General features: G+C 37.8%; 4 protein-coding genes across 5 annotated transcripts; 2 read left to right on the top strand and 2 right to left on the bottom strand.

Annotated features, from left to right (window-relative positions):
• Window positions 1-328: 328 nt before the first annotated feature.
• Window positions 329-3,460, bottom strand: LOC106429842 (probable vacuolar amino acid transporter YPQ3). The gene is made up of 11 exons (XM_013870923.3): window positions 3,176-3,460; window positions 3,033-3,075; window positions 2,913-2,939; window positions 2,664-2,762; window positions 2,472-2,584; window positions 1,347-1,533; window positions 1,157-1,258; window positions 986-1,081; window positions 865-885; window positions 635-784; window positions 329-534 (listed from the first exon to the last, which is right to left on the bottom strand). Exons 1-11 carry the CDS (start codon window positions 3,400-3,402, stop codon window positions 424-426), a joined length of 1,176 nt encoding a protein of 391 aa, XP_013726377.2. The 5' UTR covers window positions 3,403-3,460; the 3' UTR covers window positions 329-423.
• A 2,373-nt stretch (window positions 3,461-5,833) lies between these two features.
• LOC106407925 lies at window positions 5,834-7,363 on the top strand. Its single transcript, XM_013848770.2, has one exon. The coding sequence runs from the start codon at window positions 5,834-5,836 to the stop codon at window positions 7,361-7,363; it is 1,530 nt and encodes a 509-aa protein (XP_013704224.2).
• A 1,179-nt stretch (window positions 7,364-8,542) lies between these two features.
• LOC125580858 lies at window positions 8,543-11,380 on the top strand. Its single transcript, XM_048746106.1, has one exon. It carries the CDS (start codon window positions 8,543-8,545, stop codon window positions 11,378-11,380), a length of 2,838 nt encoding a protein of 945 aa, XP_048602063.1.
• A 1,426-nt stretch (window positions 11,381-12,806) lies between these two features.
• LOC125580520 (protein DA1-related 1-like) lies at window positions 12,807-16,725 on the bottom strand. Of its 2 annotated transcripts, none has more exons than XM_048745041.1 (12): window positions 16,373-16,725; window positions 15,734-15,873; window positions 15,553-15,658; window positions 15,121-15,478; window positions 14,927-15,047; window positions 14,673-14,756; window positions 14,473-14,592; window positions 14,187-14,399; window positions 14,052-14,114; window positions 13,851-13,969; window positions 13,711-13,769; window positions 12,807-13,450 (listed from the first exon to the last, which is right to left on the bottom strand). In XM_048745041.1, the coding sequence occupies exons 2-12, from the start codon at window positions 15,848-15,850 to the stop codon at window positions 13,119-13,121; spliced, it is 1,692 nt and encodes a 563-aa protein (XP_048600998.1). In that variant the 5' UTR covers window positions 15,851-15,873; window positions 16,373-16,725; the 3' UTR covers window positions 12,807-13,118. The 2 variants fall into 2 exon arrangements, with proteins under 2 accessions (XP_048600998.1, XP_048600999.1); XM_048745042.1 differs by having other exon boundaries at window positions 16,488-16,725.
• Window positions 16,726-18,466: the final 1,741 nt, after the last annotated feature.

Below are 18,466 nucleotides of genomic sequence, written 5' to 3'. Positions count from 1 at the left end.
GGGTCGTGCCACGCTCTGATCGACCTTCCATCTCCAACTACCCATCCAGCGTTTTGACATAATCAAATCTCTACCTAGTAACACTCCTCGCCACCCATGAGACATTGCCTTCTTCTCTGTCACGGTGAGAAAACTCTCATCTTTGCAGTATTTTCCCATGAGGACTTTTGATAAAAGAATGTCTGGGTTGTGGAGTATTCTCCAACTGAGCTTTCGAAAAGCATCATATATAAATAGATACTCTTAATAACTGACAGATACTCAAGTTCTATGGAACATTTTGAACATTGGTTTTGAGGTTATATTGAATGTATATCTCCTCTTTCGGTGGTAAATGAACTATAGTATCATATATAAATAGATTTGTAGACAGACATACAACCTCGAATCAATACTTAAAATCACTGTAACGTAAAGAGTGATTCACGAAACAAAAGTTTTGATTGCTTCCACATAGTCTCCGTAGCCATGTTCTTCTTCGCCTTTTGAACTGTTCGTCCTGAAATACTTGTAGTAGATATACTGCAATATGATCTGTTTTGATTTTTTTTTAATTAAGGTAGCAAAATAAAACCTAATGGGAATGCAATGTCATTTTAAAATTTGGCGCTGTGAAAATGGTTAAAAAGGATACAAAGAGATCGAGTAGGACGCAGACAATAGCATCAAGCAACCAAGGGAGATTTGCTTTGATACTGTCCCATTCAGTTGTTCTGACAAGAATACTACCAACATATGTTGCATTGGCTACAAGTGCGAATATGAACATAAGTGGATTCAAACCCTGCCAATAATCAAAACATATTGTTAATTAGATCATATACTGTTGTAGTGCTTATTGATTTGTCTGGTTTAGATATTTACCTCGACGCTTCCTCGTTTGATCTAGTTTTATAAAATTATTGGCCGAACCAAGATAAGATTAGTATCTATCATAAACAATAAGCAAAGAGAGATCAATTAGACTTGTCAAAAATTAGCTTACGTTGAGCAAGATCTGAGGGATGCGACCACCCATGTAAATGGCTGCCATTAGCCATCCTAACCATTGTCCCAATGCACTATGCTCAACTCTTCTTTCCTATACCGAGACAACAAATAATGTTTGAAATAATTTCATTTATGCTAACGAAACATTATATAAGTAGGTACGCACATTTAGAAGCCGTCTGCTTGAAGCATGTGCATATTTTTCCGCTAGACTCTTGGCCTGCAGAGGAAGGCTAACGGATGCGGCTAAGAACGTTCCAAAACCAGCCTGAGAGGAAGAAGTACACAACGTGTCAATCGTTGTTCCTTCTGCTTAAAGTGATTTTTAGTTCCCAATAAGAATATAATCAAGAAACCTGTCTTGGGATTGGCCTTGGTTGGGTAATGGTCTTAGTCGTTACAACAGGAAGCGTCGACATTGTCTCATCTTCGTCCGAGGAAGAACCACTATCTATTGTCATGGCCGAAGGTCCGCTCTTGGCCACCCGAAAATACGATGTTCCTAAAGGCGGTGTACCACTTCCGGCCAATGATCTCGCTGACCTGAAAAAGAAAAAAGTCGCCGGAAATCAGCACCAAGGTGAAGTGTCATGTGACAATATACTGATAAATCATATTAACATATTCGTACGTGTAGGAGTAAAATAATGCATTGATAAATGATTTGCTTGTCACAAACTTTAACTTAACTCGTAATCAAGTTAGAGTGAATTCAATTTAAGCATTTTTACTAATAGGGTTGGCATGGGCGCTAATAGGGTTGGCATGGGCGTTCGGGTACCCGTTGGCGTTCGGATCGGGTTTTTCGGGTTTACGCTCCTAGGTCCCATACTAAAATTTTATTAGTACGGGCCGGGTTCGGATAATAACACTTCGGGTTCGGTTCAAAATTGTATTGCGTCCTAAAACCCATAAAGTAATCATATATCATACGGATTCGGGTTATATCGGTTCGGTTCGGATATAACCGAAGTAGAAAACAAAATTTTTGAATCAAAACATAAAGAAAAACATCTAAATTAAATAAAAATTAATTTATCACACATAAAATTGATAAAATAACAATAAAATGTTAAATCAAGCATGAAAACAAACATCATTTGTAAACAATATGTATTGCTTTATAGAGAGTCGACTTTTTATTTCAATGAGCAAATTATAAAATACTTATTTATTATACCATTTATTAAAATTTTAATATTTATTATTATATGTCATATTACCACAAATATTGAATTTAATAATTAAAATACTTATATATATTTCAAAATATTTATATTGACTATTAATTTCAGATTTTTCGGGTTACTCGTTCGGATTCGGTTAATAACACTTCGGGTTCGGATATTTTTTGTACCACCCTACAAGACCCGTTCGGGTATTTTTACATTTCGGATCGGATAACGGATCGGGTTTTTTGGTTCGGGTTCGGTTCGGATTTCGGGTTCCGGATTTTATGCCGAGGCCCTACTAATACGTACGTGTAATAGAACTCTTTCCGAGGAGAAGCTTTGTAAGATTCCCCTGGGATGGAAATGGCAGATCCCATCGTCTTCGGTGGGTTTAATGGTCTCTTCTCTTCATCTTCTTCATCCTTAACATAATTTCACACCCAAGAGTATTACAATATATACTCAATATGTAATTACTTTTAAAATTAACATAATTAGTACCTTTTGACAGATCTTGGTGCGTCTATGTGTACAAAGTCTGTAGATATAGTCGTAGTAGATTGTCTGGATCACCAATACCACGGTGCTCACTGTGTAAAGCTAAAGAAAGAACAAGTTGAGATATAAAATTATAAATAAATTAATTAAGCAGTCGAACCAAATTAAACATATACTCAATTTAACGAAAAAGGACACGTAAGCTTTATGGCGACAGATGTTGTTTATGCGGCGAGTAGACAGCGATTTTACCAAGGCTGTGTAGAACTGAGTCGGCAACTACAATAATAAAAAAGGAAAAGACAAAGTGAGAAAACAACAATTAAGATTTAAACTAAACTATAGTAGTATGAGTACGGTTGTGCAACTTACGGTAGCTGGTTCAAGAAGACACCCGATGAGATTGAAGATATCACTGCACCGATTGATAAAAAGTCGTAAAAATAACTAACGTTAGAGAGATCTAGAGTTTTATAAATATATAATAATAATTAAAGATAATAGAGTGTACGGACCCGGCGACCCAAGCGAGGAGGAAAGACAGAGAGACACCATGACTGGACTTTGTACGGAAGTTGGTAATGATCTGAGGAATCTCTGCCACGCCCCAGCAGATAAGGCTAACGATTCCAAGTGCGAACGAGACTTCGTCGTTCAGGTTACAGAGACAGTCATCGAAGTATCTCTCCACCCATCTCACACATGTCTTCTTCTCCTTCAAGCAGTAACCTGCATACACCATCTCTCTCTTAAGTGTTATCTACCTCTCTCTCTATCTATATAATTGTGTGTGTATGTTTCTCTATCTCTCTTGGTTATTTTATAGGATTATAGGTAAGGAAAATGACAAATCGTATAAAGGAGATAGGAGAGAACGATATTACGCATATTAATTCATATATATGGGGACCATTTATGTTTTACATGATGAATTGTATACGGGGTCTGCGGAGAACTATATTAATTATCCACCAAATCTAAGCTTGTTGCTTTGTATTATAGTATAAAAATGTGTCCCGAATCTTAAGCTTGTAATTGAGGTGATAAGAATTAGCTAAATATCTTTAGCAACTGGAGGTCAGGAGCTAATAATAATGTGATAGATACTGTTTTTAAAAACCCAAACCAAACATGTCAAGAGGTTAATAATAGTCTAATAATAATCGTCTCTACATCGTTAGAAAGAATGATATCATTAAAAATTCAAATGACCAGATAAAACTGTGGTAGGTTAAGGTATTTTGTCCTGAAGAAATGCAATCATCGAAAGGAAAAGGGAAAGGATAATAATATCATGCACATACAAAATTAATGTCAAACATGTAAGCATGAGAGAGTGAAGAAAAACGGTCGAGGGTATGATCAATGAGCATATTCTCTTGTACATATTTGATGCCCTGCTGAATATCAGATCTTCAACCTTTGTAGTACATTTGGTAGGTATATTCTTTTTCATGATTCTCCAACACTTAATTGAGTAAATATATACATTTATGTGAACCAAAGCATAATTTCCGAGAAAGTGTCATCTCATTAATAAGAAAAAGCCTTATGTATGGAAAATCGTCATCGTCAGTTTTTTTTTTTTTTTTTTGTCAACTGGAATTTATTAAATGGGTCAAGCCCAAATGGAACAAGACCCGACCATTACATTACAAAGAAAGGTCAACAAAACGGCCAAACTGAACAGTACAACTATGGACCGTAAGCCCATAGAAGAAAACAAAACAGGTCCAAAGGAAAACGTGATCGATTCACAGCAGCTTCCACACGTGTTGAGCGCATTGCGAAGATGGGACACGTGTCCGGAAGTGGAATCATCACCTTACTTCAACGACCGGTAACCTGTCGCCGGAATCTGTAATCGGACTTCCACCGGAAACTAACCGGAACAGGAAGAAGGAAGAAGAGTAACCGGCAACAGCGATAGTAAAGGATCAGCTCCAAGAGTGACCAAACATGGCTCACCACAACGCCTCAGAGAGATCTACGCCGGAGACCCGTTGCGAAGATAACCCAAGCCGACTGAAAAGAAAGGACCACCGCTTCACTATTGAAACATTCGATTGTCTACAATCGATCTGGAGGGATCAGATTCACCTGCTTGCAAAGCCCAGACATCTTTATAGATTGGAATAAGCTTGAAGATGAGACAACTCTAAACGAGAAAAGGAAGAAACAATCCAATCCATAGATCAAGAGTCAATCGAAACTCAATAAACCACAGAGAAACAGAGGTCGGAGGAAGAAGAAGATAATAAAACAAAGGAACCAGAAAGATTCTGGAACCCAGCTCGCCTACAACGCCGTAGAAGAATGAGAAGGGGCAAGAAAGGAGCTGGCGAAGACGGCGTTATAGGAACCGCCGCAACCCAGAGTCGAAGGCCCGAGCATCGGGAGTCAAAATCCGGACAAGATCCGGCTATAAACAAAAGAAAGTATCAAGCTTCAACTCATCCTCTCTGTGAAAGATGCATAGAGAGAGAACAGAGAGGAGAGGAGCCCACTCTCATCGTCAGTTATGCTATGTATCAATCTCCTTTGATTTTTTTTTCATTTATTTGTCAAAAAATCACATAAAATGATAAAATGTATATTTATGTACATAATTGTTCGGTTGGAAAACTCAATTGAGTTTAACCAAATCTAATCCGGTTTGGTTTGGTTTGTTCTGTCCACTGCCAATGCATAAATCCAAAGTGTACGAGAAATTAATGGGACTAGACTCCATGATGTTGACGTTGTAAAAGTGAAAAATGCTGTAAAATTTTCGAACATTATTAATCAACCTATTTGCATTTGATTGTTGATTGTAATTACTGTTAAACTATTTATTTTGTATCATTCCCTTTTAGTTGCATTTGATTGTTGATTGTAATTACTGTTAAACTATTTATTTTTGTATCATTCCTTTTTGTAAAGCATTAGTTAGATTCGAAATAATTACACTTTCAATATGATGAAAAGTTTTCCCTTTTTTGGGCTTTAGTTTCTCTCTCGCAAAGTATCCCTTTTTAGTGAGTGGAGCACAGCTGTCTTTCTAAAAGTGACACGTCCACCACAAAACTTATCTCTTCTGGTAGTTTTGCAGTGTAATCTTCAAAAATCTAGGGTTTGTTCATAACTTTTACCGGCGGAGAAGTTGAATTTCCAGAAATTTCTGTAAAATCAAGATGTCATACGCTATGGATAAAGCGTTGATGGCTCTATCGTTGGAAGAGGAAGATGAACCGTTCGTTATGCCTGATCTTCCACAGTACAAATCGTGTGAAAGAAACTCTCGAAGTATTATCGGAAGGATTCTTAATCCAGACTGCCAGAAGATGCCGGGTTTGATTCGCGAGATGCCAAGAACGTGGCAGAAGCAAGGGAAAGTTAGAGGAATAGCTTTGTCCAAGGAACGGTTCCAGTTTGTTTTTGATCATGAACATGATCTGCTGGAGGTTCTAGAAAAAGGTGTTCATACCTTCAACGACTGGACTTTAGCGATTGATCGATGGGTGGAGAAGCCTCCTGAGGATTACTTACAGTTCATCCCTTTATGGGTTCAAATCAGAAATCTCCCTGTCAATTATTATACGAAGGAAGCTATTACCGCTCTTGGTGAGAAGATAGGTGCAGTCAAGGTGGTTGCTTTTGATCCTGACAAGCCACAAGTGCAAGACTATGTAAGGATCCAAGTACGATTCGATGTCTCCAGACCACTACGGAAATCAAAAGTTGTTAATCTTCCGGAGGGAGGCTCTGCAGTGGTTCTCTTTAACTATGAGAGAATAAGGAAGCGATGCTATGAATGTCAAAGATTGAACCACGAAAAAGATATTTGTCCACTTCTGAATAGGAATCGGGAGGCTGCTGCTCTGAGGAGTAAGCGGGTTATCATGGACAGTCACAGAAATGAAGTCATCTTGCATCAAGACGATCCTCTGTTTGGGGTTCTTTCTGAAGATCAAGTTGGAATTTGCAAGATGACAGGAAGAAGGAAAATAGCGCCTGAGGTTTTGGAAGAAATGAGAAGATATTTATTAATGGCAACAGAGGAAGATAAGAAGATTAGAATTGACCGGGTCAGATCATCAGTAGCTGAAGCGGAGAAGGACCCTTTTCTGCAGAAGACAATGTTGCGCCTAGAAACTGCTCCGACCTTTACCAATCAAATTGACAGAGGAAAGGGTGTTGTCTATGATTTCGACCTTAATACTTCCGCTGAGCCAAGATTGGAAGACAAAGATTCTGCTGACAAACTGATGGCTTCTGCAATCAAAGCTAATATCGCAGGTAGCTTGGTTCATCGCTGGGAAGATTTGAGGGTATCAGATAGAAAGGCGGATCTTGGGAGTATTGTTCATCAGGCCTTCCTTCCTCATGAACCTTCCTCGTCAAGGGTGTCAGAGAGAGGTCATGATTCGACAGCAAGCTTACATGGGAACTCTACGGAATATGGTCCTGGATACTTTGTGTCCAAGCCATCCGGGGTTGTCCACAAAAGCTCTAAATCGAGGAGAAGACCTTACATCAAGAAAAGACGTGAACAACAAGGTCAGTCATCAGGAATTCTTCACCAGTTCTACGGTGAAAACGAAGGAGCAGAGAAGATCGGTTCTAAAAGAAAGGCGGAAGACGCTATTTTGAAGGGTGACAAAATGGCGCGACTCAAAGAATCAAGGGTGGTCCCAATGGAGGGACTGCCGAAGCCTCAATGAGCTTTATCTCCTGGAATTGTCAGGGCCTGGGGCGGCCTCAGGATCTGACAATTCAACGCCTTAGGGAAATGCGTCAAAAACTTTTCCCTGAGGTGCTACTGCTTATGGAAACTATGAATACTAGGAATGTTTTGGTTGACCTTCAGGTCTGGTTGGGCTATGATCGTGTATATATGGTGGATCCTGTTGGACATGCTGGGGGTTTGGCTATTTTTTGGAAGAAATCTGTAAATATAAAGTTTCTGGATGTGCATAAGAACTTGGTTGATTGTATAATTCAGTTTGGCGACACCTCTTTTTTTGCGTCTTGTATCTACGGGCCGACGCATTATAAAAGAAGGGTCGATCTCTGGGAAAGGCTCAGTAGAATAGGTGTGAATAGAAAGGAAAGCTGGTGCGTCTTTGGAGATTTTAATGATATTTTGCATAACGGAGAAAAGACGGGTGGTGTCTGGAGACAAGATGAGTCCTTCGCTCCTTTCAATCAAATGATTAATGCTTGCAAGCTAGAAGAGCTTCAGAGTCATGGAAACGGTTTTACTTGGAGCAGGTTAAGGAGTAACTCTTGGGTTCATACCAGACTAGATAGATGTTTTGGAAACAGGGCTTGGTTCAAGAAGTTCCCTTGCTCTAACCAGACGTTTTTAGATAAGCGTGGATCGGATCACAGGCCTGTTCTTATACATCTGATTGAAAGCCAAGAAAAGTACAGAGGTTGGTTCCGATTTGATAGAAGATTCTTGGAGGTAGAAGGGGTTCATGATAGTGTGGCAAATGCCTGGGATTTTGCTACAAGTAACGGTTTGGGCTCAGTCTCAAAGGGTCTAAAAGCTTGCAGAAGATCTCTAAGCGGTCTAAAGAAGCATTCAAGCATGAATTCAGGCGACAGAATTCACCAAGCTGAAGCTGCTCTGGAGCATGAACAATCAGCTTTACAACAATCAACTGCTCGAATTCGATTGCTGAAAGAAGATCTGGTTAAGGCCCAGAGAGATGAAGAGACATACTGGTGGCAGAAGAGCAGAGACAAATGGCTTAGTCGAGGGGATCGTAACTCTCATTTTTTTCACATCTCTGTGAACGCTGCTCGTGCAAGGAATAACATTGACAAGCTTGTCAACGCCGAGGGAGAGGAGGTCTTCTCAGAGGCTGCAACCAAGAGTTTCTGAACAACTAAACATGGATCTATTGAGACCTGTGACGAATTTGGAAATCAAAGAAGCGGTTTTTTCAATAAATCCGACGAAAGCTCCAGGCCCTGACGGTATGTCAGGCCTTTTCTTTCAGAAATTCTGGACTATCATTGAAGAGCAAGTGATAGCGGAGGTGCAGAAATTCTTTAACTTTGGTATTCTCCCAAAGGAATGGAATTACACACACTTGTGTCTGATCCCTAAGATTGCAGATCCAAAGACAGTTTCAGATTTAAGACCTATTAGTCTTTGTTCGGTGATCTACAAGATTGTTTCAAAGATTATGGTCAGAAGACTTCAGCCTTGGTTGCAGGTCTTGATCTCTCCAACGCAGTCTGCTTTTGTCTCCCAGAGACTGATGTCTGACAACATCACCATTGTGCACGAGTTAGTCCACTCGCTAGGGGCTTCAGGCTCGTTTGCTTCAGACTTTATGGTGGTAAAGACAGATATGTCAAAGGCTTTTGACAGAGTGGAATGGGGTTATTTGAGATCACTCCTGCTGGCGCTTGGATTCAATGAGAGATGGGTTAATTTGATCATGAAATGCGTCACCAGAGTAACGTATTCAATACTGATTAATGACCAGCCTCATGGAATGATTACGCCTAAAAGGGGTCTTAGGCAGGGAGATCCCCTTTCCCCTTTTCTGTTTGTGCTGTGTACGGAAGGTTTAACTCATTTGCTGTCAAAGGCTGAAAGGGAGAACAGATTGTCAGGTCTGAGATTTGGGGAGCACGGTCCCTCTATTCATCATCTTCTTTTCGCTGATGATTGTTTATTCTCTTGCAAAGCTGATGAAGATCAGAGTAAGACCTTGATAGAAATACTACATCGCTATGGAGCAGTCACCGGTCAGTCGATCAACCCAATTAAATCTTCTATTATCTTCGGGAAAGACGTTCTTGAGGAGAACAAAACTAAAGTAAAGCAGAAATTGGGTATTGAATCAGAAGGTGGTGAGTCCAAGTACTTAGGACTTCCAGAATGCTTCAAAGGGTCAAAGATAAAGCTCTTTGCCTATCTTAAAGAGCGATTAGGTAGGAGGATCTCGGGCTGGCATGCTAGAACGCTCTCTCAAGGTGGAAAAGAGGTGTTGATAAAAGCAGTGGGATCAGCTTTACCTGTCTCTGCTATGTCGGTTTTCAAAATACCAAAGACGGTCATTTCTACTCTCTCGAATGCTCTAGCATCTTTCTGGTGGAGTAATGTTGAGCACAAAAGGAAAATCCACTGGTTGAGCTGGGAGAAAATGTGCTTACCAAAGGCTTTGGGGGGTATGGGTTTTAAAGATTTAGAGTCTTTTAACCAGGCTCTCTTGGCAAAACAAGCGTGGAGGATCTTACACTTTGATGACTGTCTGATGGCGAGAGTGCTTAAAGGTAAATACTTTGAAGGTTCTTCTTTCTTAAATGCGCAGTTAGGAAGAAGACCTTCATATGCTTGGCGCAGTATTCTTAATGGGAGAGAGCTACTGATGCAAGGGCTGAAGATATCAGTAGGTAATGGAACTAGCCTAAAGGTTTGGTCTGATCCTTGGATGGAGGATAAGGATGGTTTGTGCAGGCCTCCTCTGAGGAAACAAAGTTTTTTCGACGCGAACCTGCAAGTCTCTTCACTGATCAACACTCAAACAAGAAGATGGAGCCGCAGTCGTTTGCATGAGCTCTTTGTTCCTGCAGATATTAAAGTTCTTATGCGCAATCAACCGGTGGTCTCAGAGCCAGATTCCTCTTTTTGGAAGCATACTCCGAATGGAATCTACTCTGTCAAAACTGGATATGACCTTGCTTTTTGGAGAAACAACTCGGCTCTCCTTCACTTCCAGCAAGCTCAACCGTCTCTGCATCCCTTGACGGCTCAGGTATGGAATCTGAAGGCTCCTCCAAAGGTTAAGGTCTTCATATGGAAAGCTCTTTCTGGAGCTTTATCTGTCTTTGATTGCCTTAGTGCCCGAGGAATAAAATGTGACACGGTATGCCAAACTTGTGGAGAGGACGGTGAGTCTATTAACCATGTTTTGTTCTCCTGTACATTGGCAAGACAAGTATGGGCAGTTTCAGGGTTTCCTTCGCCTCGGGGTGGGTTTGATGCTGCGTCTATTTATGCGAACATGGCCTTCCTTTTTAATTCCTTGCAAGTTGATGAAACAATGAGTGAAATGACGAAGGTTTTCCCGTGGATACTTTGGTATTTATGGAAAAACAGGAATCATTTGCTATTTGAAGGTTTATTGTTCGACAGTGAGCAATTGGGAAACAAAGCTCGAGAGGAAACCCGTTTATGGTATGTAGCTCAGAATTTGGAAAGGAGGGCAGATGATCATAGGGATCCATCTATCCAAGCCCCAGTCACTTGGAAGTGCCCTCCGGTGGATTTCCTCAAGTGCAATATTGGTTTCAAATGGGAGAAGAAAAAGAGAATTGCAGGGGCGGCTTGGGTAGTGAGAGACTCATCAGGTACAGTTCTTCTCCATAGCAGACGGTCTTTTGGGGAAGTGGAATCGAAAAGTGAAGCCCAGTTTGTCAGTGTTGCTTGGGCTATTGAAAGCATGAAGAATCACAGATACTTAAAGGTACACTTTGCTTTTGAAGGAAGAATGCTAGTAAATGCCATCATCAGACCTCGCGAATGGCCTTCCTTCAAGTTCAAAGTGATGGAAATCAGATTATTACTAAGGAATTTTTTGGAATGGCGGGTGCTCTGTGAATCGTTTGAAGCTAACAGAGGAGCACGCCTTATAGCTACTAGTGCAGTTCAGGACTTCAGATTTCAATACTACGTTGCAACTGGTGCACCTCGATGGTGCTCTCATGTTTTTTGATGTTTATATACCTCCTTTGGTTAATCTGTGTTGTACAAAAACTTGAAACCTTTGTCGTATGAATGCAATATACTAGATGGCAAAAAAAAAAAAAAAAATTCGAAATAATTACTACTTGCCTACCCGACAACTTATTTAAATTTGTAATTTTGTGGCTGCATCAAACGAACGGTCCAGGTTTTCTTACAGAAATAATCATTTTCCTAGGAAAATAAACGAGACTCCGAGGTGGCCGCATCATGTTGCGATGATGATGACATCTTTCACAAAACCCTGACTTCAGAATTTAATGATATTTTTACTGGCGTGGCTATTGAATCATTTATAACAATAATACCTCATGTGACGCAGTCAAATTTGAAGTAAATTTGTTATTAAGTTCTGCAACTAGAAATCATATTTTTTGAAGTAATTTTGTTGTACAACAAGTTCAGTAACTAAAAATCATTATTCTTGTTCATACGAACGTTCAATATGCGTCTAGGAACTAGTTTAACAGTTACAAAGTTTAGTACGCTATGTCGCCACTTTGTATCGCGCCACAAGTCATAGTTAACGATCAAATTCATTAGCAGTAATTCTAAATGCGAGTAATCTTACCAACCATTAAATAAGATATGACAATGAGATTTAGAAAAGAAAGAAAGAAACGGCGACGAGGCGCCGCGACAAGTAGTAAGAGTGAGTGGGGAACACGTGTGATCATATCATCATATCTCTTTTGTCCTCGCCTCTATCTCTTATGTCTATCCACAATTCTTCATACCCATCTTCACTTTGGTTTTGTTCCTTACTTTCACAATCATTCGTTGGATAGATATCTTCTTTAATCTTTGCAAGTTTTAATGATCGAGAACTGATGAAGAGACGTCTTCCATTTATCTCTTCTAGACCTCCTCATTGTGTTATTACTTTTCGAGCATTCATAACTTCACATAATACTAATGAGCTCTGTTGATTCTTTTAAATTATATTGAATCCGCTACAAATTACTGATATCATATAAGATACAATCTATTCACATACAATGGACGAAATTTATAACACGTGAACAACAATCATATTATTCAATCTAACAGAACACTTTGGTGATATGCAATTATACTTGTTAGTTAAAACATATATTCTTAAAATTAATATTTTAATCTTGTATATAGCCAGATCAACATGACGATAGTTATACGTTTTTGGCCCTCGTCCCCCCACGGAAGAGAAGAGCCACAATATCTAGATTCTAGAGTGATATTGATGTACATAAAATGTGGATATACAAAGTTTATCCATTCTCCTTTTCTTACATAGATTCTCTATCCATTTTTGGTCTAAATATAATATAAACCACCGTTTGTAATAAGCATAAGCAAGTTGACAAAAAAAAAGAAGTAATAAGCATAAGCTTCTACAATCTACATATACCAACCAGTGATAATGAAAAAAAAAGATTTTGAAATATTACTCAATCTAATACATTAGGAACTCTTTGAACCTTGATTTTTCTACAACATAATTAACTTTGCACATCATCTCCTACACAACCTTGCTTCTCGTTGACGATGTGAAAGTTTGGAGAGTAATAAAGCTTTTTAAAATGCATGTGAAATTATACTTGGAGGTAGAAACTTTATGACTCTTAAATGTGTATTGAAACTATACAATTTTTTTTTCCATTTTCCCTCGGTTTATACTCTAAAAACTATAACAAGCCTTCTGTTTATCTCTTTATCGTTTCAAACCCCCATTAAGGGAATGTACCGGTCAGACGAATATGGTCGAGAGTTCGCTTCAGACCATGTGTAAGAACTGCTTGGTTACCTTGCCTGAACCCATCCCCATATGCCGAAGAAGAATCTGACTCTATCTGGTGCTTGAAAAACTCACCAAGTTTCTTCTCAAATTCAGACCTCTCACCTTTCTTGGACGATGCAATCGCCACAGCGGCTGATGATGAAGACGAAGAAGAAGATGCAATATCTATTAACGTAGAGCCAGCATAAGTCTCTGATTCCAACCACATGTGAGCTAAAACCTGACATATCCCTTCTTCTACTTCTGGTCTAAGATTTGGATACCCTACTCAAACACACATATACATAGCAAACAAGCAATTATTCATCTGTTTCATTTTAAGTGTCGTTTTAGATTGCACAGGTTACAAAATTAAATTTTTCTAAATAAAAATCTTTACTTATGCAACTAAACATATTTCAACCAACATAAAAATAAACTAGAGAATAAATTTTACATTGAAATTCTAAAACAACACTTATTTTGTAACGTAATTTTAGTCATGGATAGAGTATTTAACAAGAAGGGAGGATTCTTCAAATTACCATTTAGTCGAAGCCATGCATGCATCATCTCATGAGCTAGGATTGATCCAGTTAACAAACTGTCACAAATGTATTACTAATACGTTAGACGTCTCATCAAGACAATAATTCAGTTTAGGAGTGTGATGAAAAGTGTTTACCGGGGAAGTCCATATAAGATGAGAATAGCAGTGACTTCACAACGGCGCACCAGCCTGCAAGGCTCAGTGATCATGTCTATCAGCTTGTACCCTGCCCCAATCTTTGGTCTCCTTAACACCTACATGTAAAAATATTTTCTGATTCAACACAGCACACTGTTTGTGGTGGATAACAACTAAACAACAGTGTAGCTTCCTTACTGTTGTGACAGTTTGTTCTTCAGACAAACAGAGTCCTCTAGTTTCAGGCAAGTGATGATGTCCCTGCAGGAAGAATAAGATGAGAAGTAGGTTGAAACAAAAGAGTGTATGTAAGCAAACATAAAGATCAATTACATGTTTCTCTCCTTCCATAGCTTCGTTTAAAGCTGATCTCTCCACCAAGAGCATAGGAATCTGCTGTTCCACTTTCATGTGCAAGCCTTCGTAAAACTCACGTATCTCGAGATACAACGGTTGGCATTCATTAGTGTCCATAATGGCTGAGTCTAGACATTCAAGACACAGCTTTCTTCCATCATCAAGTATCAGATACTTTGTATCTTTCGGCTGCAAAAACATAACATCAAATTACAAAACAACATTCTTTCCTAATCAGTAGAAATGTTATATGAAAACTGACCTCCATTCTCTCACAGCTACAACATCTAGGAGTTCCATCACGCTCATGTGAAGGACAATACTTCTGCATCCAAAAGGGATGAGCTCTGTACTCAATGAGACCAGCTGGATTTGTAGGAATCTACAGAAGTTTTCAATTTAAGCTTTAGTATCAAAAAGTTTGCATAAAGACAATAGAGATGTGGGGAATCAATCACTCACAAAGTTATGACAAACATCACATTTTGGATGATGCTGCTCCTTGTAACATAGTTTGTGATAAGGCCTGTTTCCTGACATTGAGAACTGAAACAAAACTTAACAAGTTAGTATTCACCAATGTTCTAAAAATCGCTAGGCAGTGGTTAGACGTCTTATAAAGGATTATTGTTTAGGCAGAGGCGTCTAGGCCGATTTTTTGAACGCCTAATTCACAAGATTCAGAATAGTATAGTACTAAATGTATTTGGTACCACCTCATAGTCTATGATGGGCTTATCACAAGCATGGCAGCAAAAACATTCAGGATGCCAAACGCCACCCATGCAACTCAGAAACCTTCCATGCCCAATCTCACCTCGGCAACCAGTGCATATCCTCCAAATACAATTAAAAAGAATACTCAATAGAGAATGATAATGTCTATGAATCTATATATAAATGTATTTACCTAGATGGAACAAGGAATGGGTATGATGGAAACACACTTCCAGAATCATATCCAGGAGGAGGAGATCCCACATTCATACTTTCTTGAAGAGCCTTTGCTAGCTGCTCGTCTTCTTCCAGCTGAGCTTTGGCGCGTCTAATCTCTTCATCTTCTACTCTAGCTTTGGCAAGCTGTTTCTCTAGTTCTTCTAGTTCGGATTCAGCTCTTCGTTTCTCTTCTTCTTCTACTTGAGCTTGAGCTAGCTTTTTCTCCTCTTCTTCTTCTGCTTCCACCTGAGCTCTCATGTGTTCTTCATCATCATCCTCCTCCTCATCATCCTCATCCTCATCATCTTCTTCTTCGGTTTCAGATTTGTATTCTAAAAGAAAACAATCAGCTTAGCAAAGGTAACGTTTGCACACAAAACAATCAGTGGATAGATGATAACCTTACCGATGACTTTCTTTCCTTTGTCATCTTGTGGAATCACATGTTCTTGTTCAGAGAGGGAGAGTGCAATGGCGCATTCAATCTCTTCTTTGTCAAAATCAGATCCTTCCTGAACTCAAAATCAACATTCTTTTGAGTGTACAAAGAACATAGAAGAAGAAGAAAAGATAACTCTTCATTTTACCGCGGAATAACGAGGAGTGTCCAACAAGCTCCTATCCTCTCTATTGTATCTTCTATTGGCTTGTCCATCTGAATACTTATGGCTAGAGCCTTTAAGGATCTTAGTAAGCCACCCCATTGGCACCAACAACAACCTCTTACCTGCAAAGAGAAACATATTCTTAATGTATCCAAACAGGAGAAGAAGAAACTCCATTGCTTCTTTTTTTTTAAATTATTATTATTCAATCAAAGCATTAACAAAGAATGAAACTGAGATCAAAGATCCAACAAAATAAACTGATTATCCAGGAAAACAACAATTGAAGAAAGGTATAAAATAAAGGATTGCATCAGAATCAAAAAGGGTTACCAAATCTTGAACAGAGGATATAGTTTATTACCAAAGCAAACCCCAAAGTATCCATTTTTCTCATAGTTTCCCGAAAAACAGAGGATAGCACACTAAGCTAAGAGGTTTATCCAAATCTTCCTCAAAACAAGCGACTTAGCTCATAAGGGAACAGAGACATTCATCATTCTAAATACCCATGTAACAAAATCTAAGCTTTCTAAAGAGAATACTCTGTTCTGTTCCTGTTACAGAGATGTAATCTAAGTACAAAGGCATGAGCAGAGCATAGATAAATCAGAAGTTTACCTGAAAGAGATGATGGGAAATTGACAAGATTAGAATAAGAATCGGATCAGAAACGAAAACCCAATAGTCATGATTATTCAACTTCTCTCAATTCTTATAAAAATCAAAACTTTACTTCAAGGAATGGACAGCAAAAACAGAGAGAGAAGGGACACTTGAATTCGAAGCAAAAGACTTTAGCTTTTAGGACCCGTGGCTGTTAATTGTCTTAAAAAGCGTGAAGAAAGCTTTATTAATGAAGGGGATAGGATGAGTAGAGAATAATCTCCATTAGAACACACTTAAAGGTGATAACTTTATGGAGAGAGAGAGAGAGAGAGGAAGATGGGGGAATGGTTACAGATGAAGTTATTTGGGTTAAGAAGGTCAAGCAAGTGGGGGCACACTTGTAAACAAAAATCAAATGTTTTGAAAAACTTTAAGACAGAGTTGATGTTTACTAGCATTACCACTATTGACACATGATCTTTGACTCTCTAGTTACATTCTTCTGTAGCTTTTTTTTTTCCAACACTTAAGTTGATTTTGCTCATCGGTTTGATCATTAGCATTTGATCTTAACCTCTAAGTATGTTACATAAGCATGGTTACACGGAAACACAGACAAAACATTAAAACAAAGAAAAATATCAACTTGAAAATTGTTAAGTAGGTAAGAGTCATCTAATAGTTTATTTAGGTCGACCTAATGCATTATTACATACGACCAAATGAATTGGAAACATATATTTTTGGATGATTTCAACTATAGATGATAGACGATCCATCGCCATTGGGAGATTAATGAATTTTAACATTGTTGTTTTCTATATTATTATTTTATTTTGTGGTTGAGAGATAGTTGTTTTGGCTAGAAGGGTCAAGAGTATTCGGTAGGTTACATCAACAATCAAAATTGAGAAAGAAAAAAGAAAAAGAAACAAAGATGAAAACGTGTATGTTAATGTATTTAGCGGATCAATTAAAAAAAAATAGCCGATCAATTAAAATTTAAAACCGTCTTGTATAAAAAAATGAGAAATAAAAGTTTCTAATCTTTTTGTAAAATATAAAAATTTTGTTGTATAAAAATCAAAATAAAAAATGTATATTCATAATATAGTAAAGATTTTTAACGTTAAAATCCCTCAACTAAGTTTGTTTTGGGTAAAAACCCCTAAACTAAGTATTTAACGTAAAAGCCCTCAAACTAACTTTATTTAATGAAGTAAACCATAACAGGTCATAATTACCAATACTACTGGTAAATCTTTAGTTTAGAGGTTTCTACATTAAGTAAACATAGTTGAGAGGTTTTACCATTAAAAATAAAAAAAAATCAAAATTTTATAATATTATCTAAAAATTAGTAACTTAAATTTTCAAAATTAGCATTTTTAATTTTTTTTTGTAAATATATAAGTTTGATGTGTTTTTAACATCAGCATTATATATGTATAAATTAAAAATGTAAAAACCAAAAAAATATAACAAAAATTATATAAAGAATTTAGACGCAGTAAGACTTTCTTCCCTAACTACCGGATCAGACATATTCCAAGAGCACAAAATATTATGGCGGGCAAGCTTGCAAGTGGTGTGAAGAGTTCTCCTTCAGCTATATGTTATATGTCGATTCAATACTTTCGGTTTGGCTTTCTGAATCGCGCGGTTCAGTTACTTAGTTCTCGCTTATGTTGTCAAAAAAAAGTTACTAATTTTTAAATAATATTATAAAATTTTGATTTTTTTTTTGTTTTTTAAATTTTAATGGTAAAATCCCTCAACTTGTTTACTTAATGTAGAAACTTCTAAATTAAAGATTTATCGGTAGTAATGATAATTATGACATGTTAGGGTTTAATTCATTAAATAACGTTAGTTTGAGGGTTTTTTTATTAAATACTTAGTTTGAGGGTTTTTACCCAAAACAAATTTAGTTGATGAGTTTTAACGTTAAAAATCCATATAGTAATAAATTAATGTCAAAAATATATATTCAGATTTTGTTTTGATAATTTGTTATGATTGTTTTAGTAGTAGTTGAACTTAGTAACGTTCTCTATATTGTGATCCCACCCACGTCTTACGCAAGCAATGAGTAAATTCCTGCAA

Source organism: Brassica napus, chromosome C1 (assembly GCF_020379485.1).
Source record: "Brassica napus cultivar Da-Ae chromosome C1, Da-Ae, whole genome shotgun sequence".
In the NCBI taxonomy this organism is placed as follows: Eukaryota; Viridiplantae; Streptophyta; class Magnoliopsida; order Brassicales; family Brassicaceae; genus Brassica; species Brassica napus.
Note: the sequence above shows the minus strand (reverse complement) of the source record. Positions and strands in the feature narration are given on the sequence as shown.

What these genes read in the sequence shown, in the direction of transcription:
- LOC125580858 (XM_048746106.1), top strand. Translation starts at nt 8,543, where the DNA reads ATGGATCTATTGAGACCTGTGACGAATTTGGAAATCAAAGAAGCGGTT.
- LOC106429842 (XM_013870923.3), bottom strand. Translation starts at nt 3,402, where the DNA reads ATGGTGTATGCAGGTTACTGCTTGAAGGAGAAGAAGACATGTGTGAGA. An exon ending in GTCTTCTTGAACCAGCTACC is followed by an intron (nt 2,940 to 3,032) that starts GTAAGTTGCACA and finishes TTATTATTGTAG; the next exon opens with TTGCCGACTCAGTTCTACAC. An exon ending in CAAGCAGACGGCTTCTAAAT is followed by an intron (nt 1,082 to 1,156) that starts GTGCGTACCTAC and finishes GTCTCGGTATAG; the next exon opens with GAAAGAAGAGTTGAGCATAG.
- LOC125580520 (XM_048745041.1), bottom strand. Translation starts at nt 15,850, where the DNA reads ATGGGGTGGCTTACTAAGATCCTTAAAGGCTCTAGCCATAAGTATTCA. An exon ending in ACACTCCTCGTTATTCCGCG is followed by an intron (nt 15,659 to 15,733) that starts GTAAAATGAAGA and finishes TTTTGAGTTCAG; the next exon opens with GAAGGATCTGATTTTGACAA. An exon ending in GTGATGTTTGTCATAACTTT is followed by an intron (nt 14,593 to 14,672) that starts GTGAGTGATTGA and finishes AAACTTCTGTAG; the next exon opens with ATTCCTACAAATCCAGCTGG.
- LOC106407925 (XM_013848770.2), top strand. Translation starts at nt 5,834, where the DNA reads ATGTCATACGCTATGGATAAAGCGTTGATGGCTCTATCGTTGGAAGAG.